Here is a 1840-nt window from a genome sequence, read left to right as displayed (position 1 = left end):
GTAAATGGTTAACCGCCGACTCTGGTGCAAGGCAGCCCTGACATGTAACGTTTGCCAATTTCCATGGTGTAAATACTCCCATCAAGTTACTAACTTGATGTCACTAATGGGAAGTTGAGTTTGCAAGCATGTTATACTTCTCCCTCCCTCCCTCCTTTCCTCCCTTCTTCCCTCCCTCCCTCCCTCCCTCCCTCTCTAGTATGCTTAAAGGAAATGAGCACACACGGAAGTATCAAGTTCCTATGTAAGAAGATCCTGGAAGGCCGCAGCAAAAGTGGAGAGCAAATCATTCAAAGCCCATCCCACATTATGTCGAATCTTTTCGATTATCCACAAATAAACACTAAAATGATACCCAAGCCACACGTTAAATATAAGTTAAATATAATGTACGTGTGACTTTATTCGCAATCCAGCAGCTGACTAGTTAATGTAAGGGCTGCATTTTGAAGCATTTACTTTAATATGTTACATAATTGCAACTCCACAGTTCTCTTTTCATGATTCAGACCCCCTGAGCTTTCCTCGGAGTCTGAACGACTTGGGTAAGCCCTAGTCTTGGGCTTAGACTGTGAGACATTCCGCGTCTTCCAGAAAACCGAGGCTCAGAGAGGTCACTTGTTCACAGTCACACAGCAAGCGCGTAACGGAGCTGGGCTGAAGCTAGGGTCTTGTGGATTTCTTAGCCCTGTTTTACAGATAAGGAGATGGATACTCAAGATGGCAAAGGGCTTTGACTAAAGGAAGCTGGGAGATGACTCCAGGCTTTCAGCTGCGAAATCCCCAAGACTCTGGGTTCAATCCACCTCAGTGCCTCTTACTGGGAGAGTCCCAAGAGGCTGGAGGCCGGAGGCGCCGTCATGGCGGCATGTCGGGCAGGCGAGTGGACGTGACGGCCACGACGCCTCACTGTGGTGCATTACCCTCCCCCACCTCTTCCAGAATCCCCTGTTCGTGGAGGCTAAGAAGAAGGTTTCTTACAACTGCTGCAGCCAGGGCACCATCTGCCTCCAGATCCAGATGCAAAAGAACAGCTTCACGCCGGGGGAGAGGGTCATCTTCACCACGGAGGTCAGCAACCAGACCGGCAAGTGCATCAAGACGGTCGTCTTTGCCCTCTACGCCCACGTGCAGTACCGGGGCTTCACCCCCAAGGCGGAGCAGCGGTCCCGTGTGGACAGCAGCACGCTCCTCCGGCAGGAGGCCAACACCCAGATCGCGCCCTTCAACACCGCCAAGATCGTCAGCACCCTCGGCCTCCCGCCTGTGCTGTCCGTGAGCAGCGACGTGGCCGACAGCGAGATCATGAGCACCCAGTACGAGCTGGTCGGCACCGTCCACCTGCCCTGGTCCCTGACCTGCGTGAAGGCCAAGGTCCCCATCGTCATCACCAGGACCGCCTTGGACTCAGACAGCTGCCCGCTGCAGGAGGGGGCGGGCGTACCCGTGAGGGAGGATTGCCAGCATTAAGTGCCCAAACTTCTAAATATCGAGAGTTTTATCACTCTACCGGTGGCCCTTCCTTCGTCTTGCACAGGTGGCCTTCCGATGGGTCTGGGTGTGCGGGGGCACCTTGCCGGAGCTTCCCCAGGCTCCAGCCGCTTCGGCATCCATTTCTCCCACCCCCAGAAAGGTCACGGCCAGGAGAAGACAAAGTGAACCGACAAGCTGTCCTGACCCTGCCCCGAGTTCGTTAGCCAGCGCTCCAGACCCATCTCCGTGATGGAGTCCAAAGGTGCTAACCAGGGGGCCTCAGCCAGGTTCTGTCCTGCAGGGGACGCCGGGCCATGTCTGGGATATCCACGGGTTCACGAGTGTAGGGGTGCTCCTGGCACCAAGT

At 54.9% G+C, this 1840-nt stretch overlaps 1 protein-coding gene across 1 annotated transcript; it reads left to right on the top strand.

Moving 5' to 3' along the window:
• Positions 1-743: 743 nt before the first annotated feature.
• Positions 744-1819, top strand: LOC105310701 (arrestin domain-containing protein 5-like; the record flags this gene model as incomplete). The annotated part of the gene is made up of 1 exon (XM_011386832.2): positions 744-1819. A coding segment is annotated over one exon (727 nt), but the record flags the coding sequence as incomplete, so codon positions are not given.
• Positions 1820-1840: the final 21 nt, after the last annotated feature.

This window comes from Pteropus vampyrus, unplaced genomic scaffold (genome assembly GCF_000151845.1).
Source record: "Pteropus vampyrus isolate Shadow unplaced genomic scaffold, Pvam_2.0 Scaffold9595, whole genome shotgun sequence".
Classification (NCBI taxonomy): Eukaryota; Metazoa; Chordata; class Mammalia; order Chiroptera; family Pteropodidae; genus Pteropus; species Pteropus vampyrus.
The sequence above is the reverse complement of the archived record's forward strand: the minus strand, read 5'-3'. Positions and strand labels throughout refer to the sequence as shown.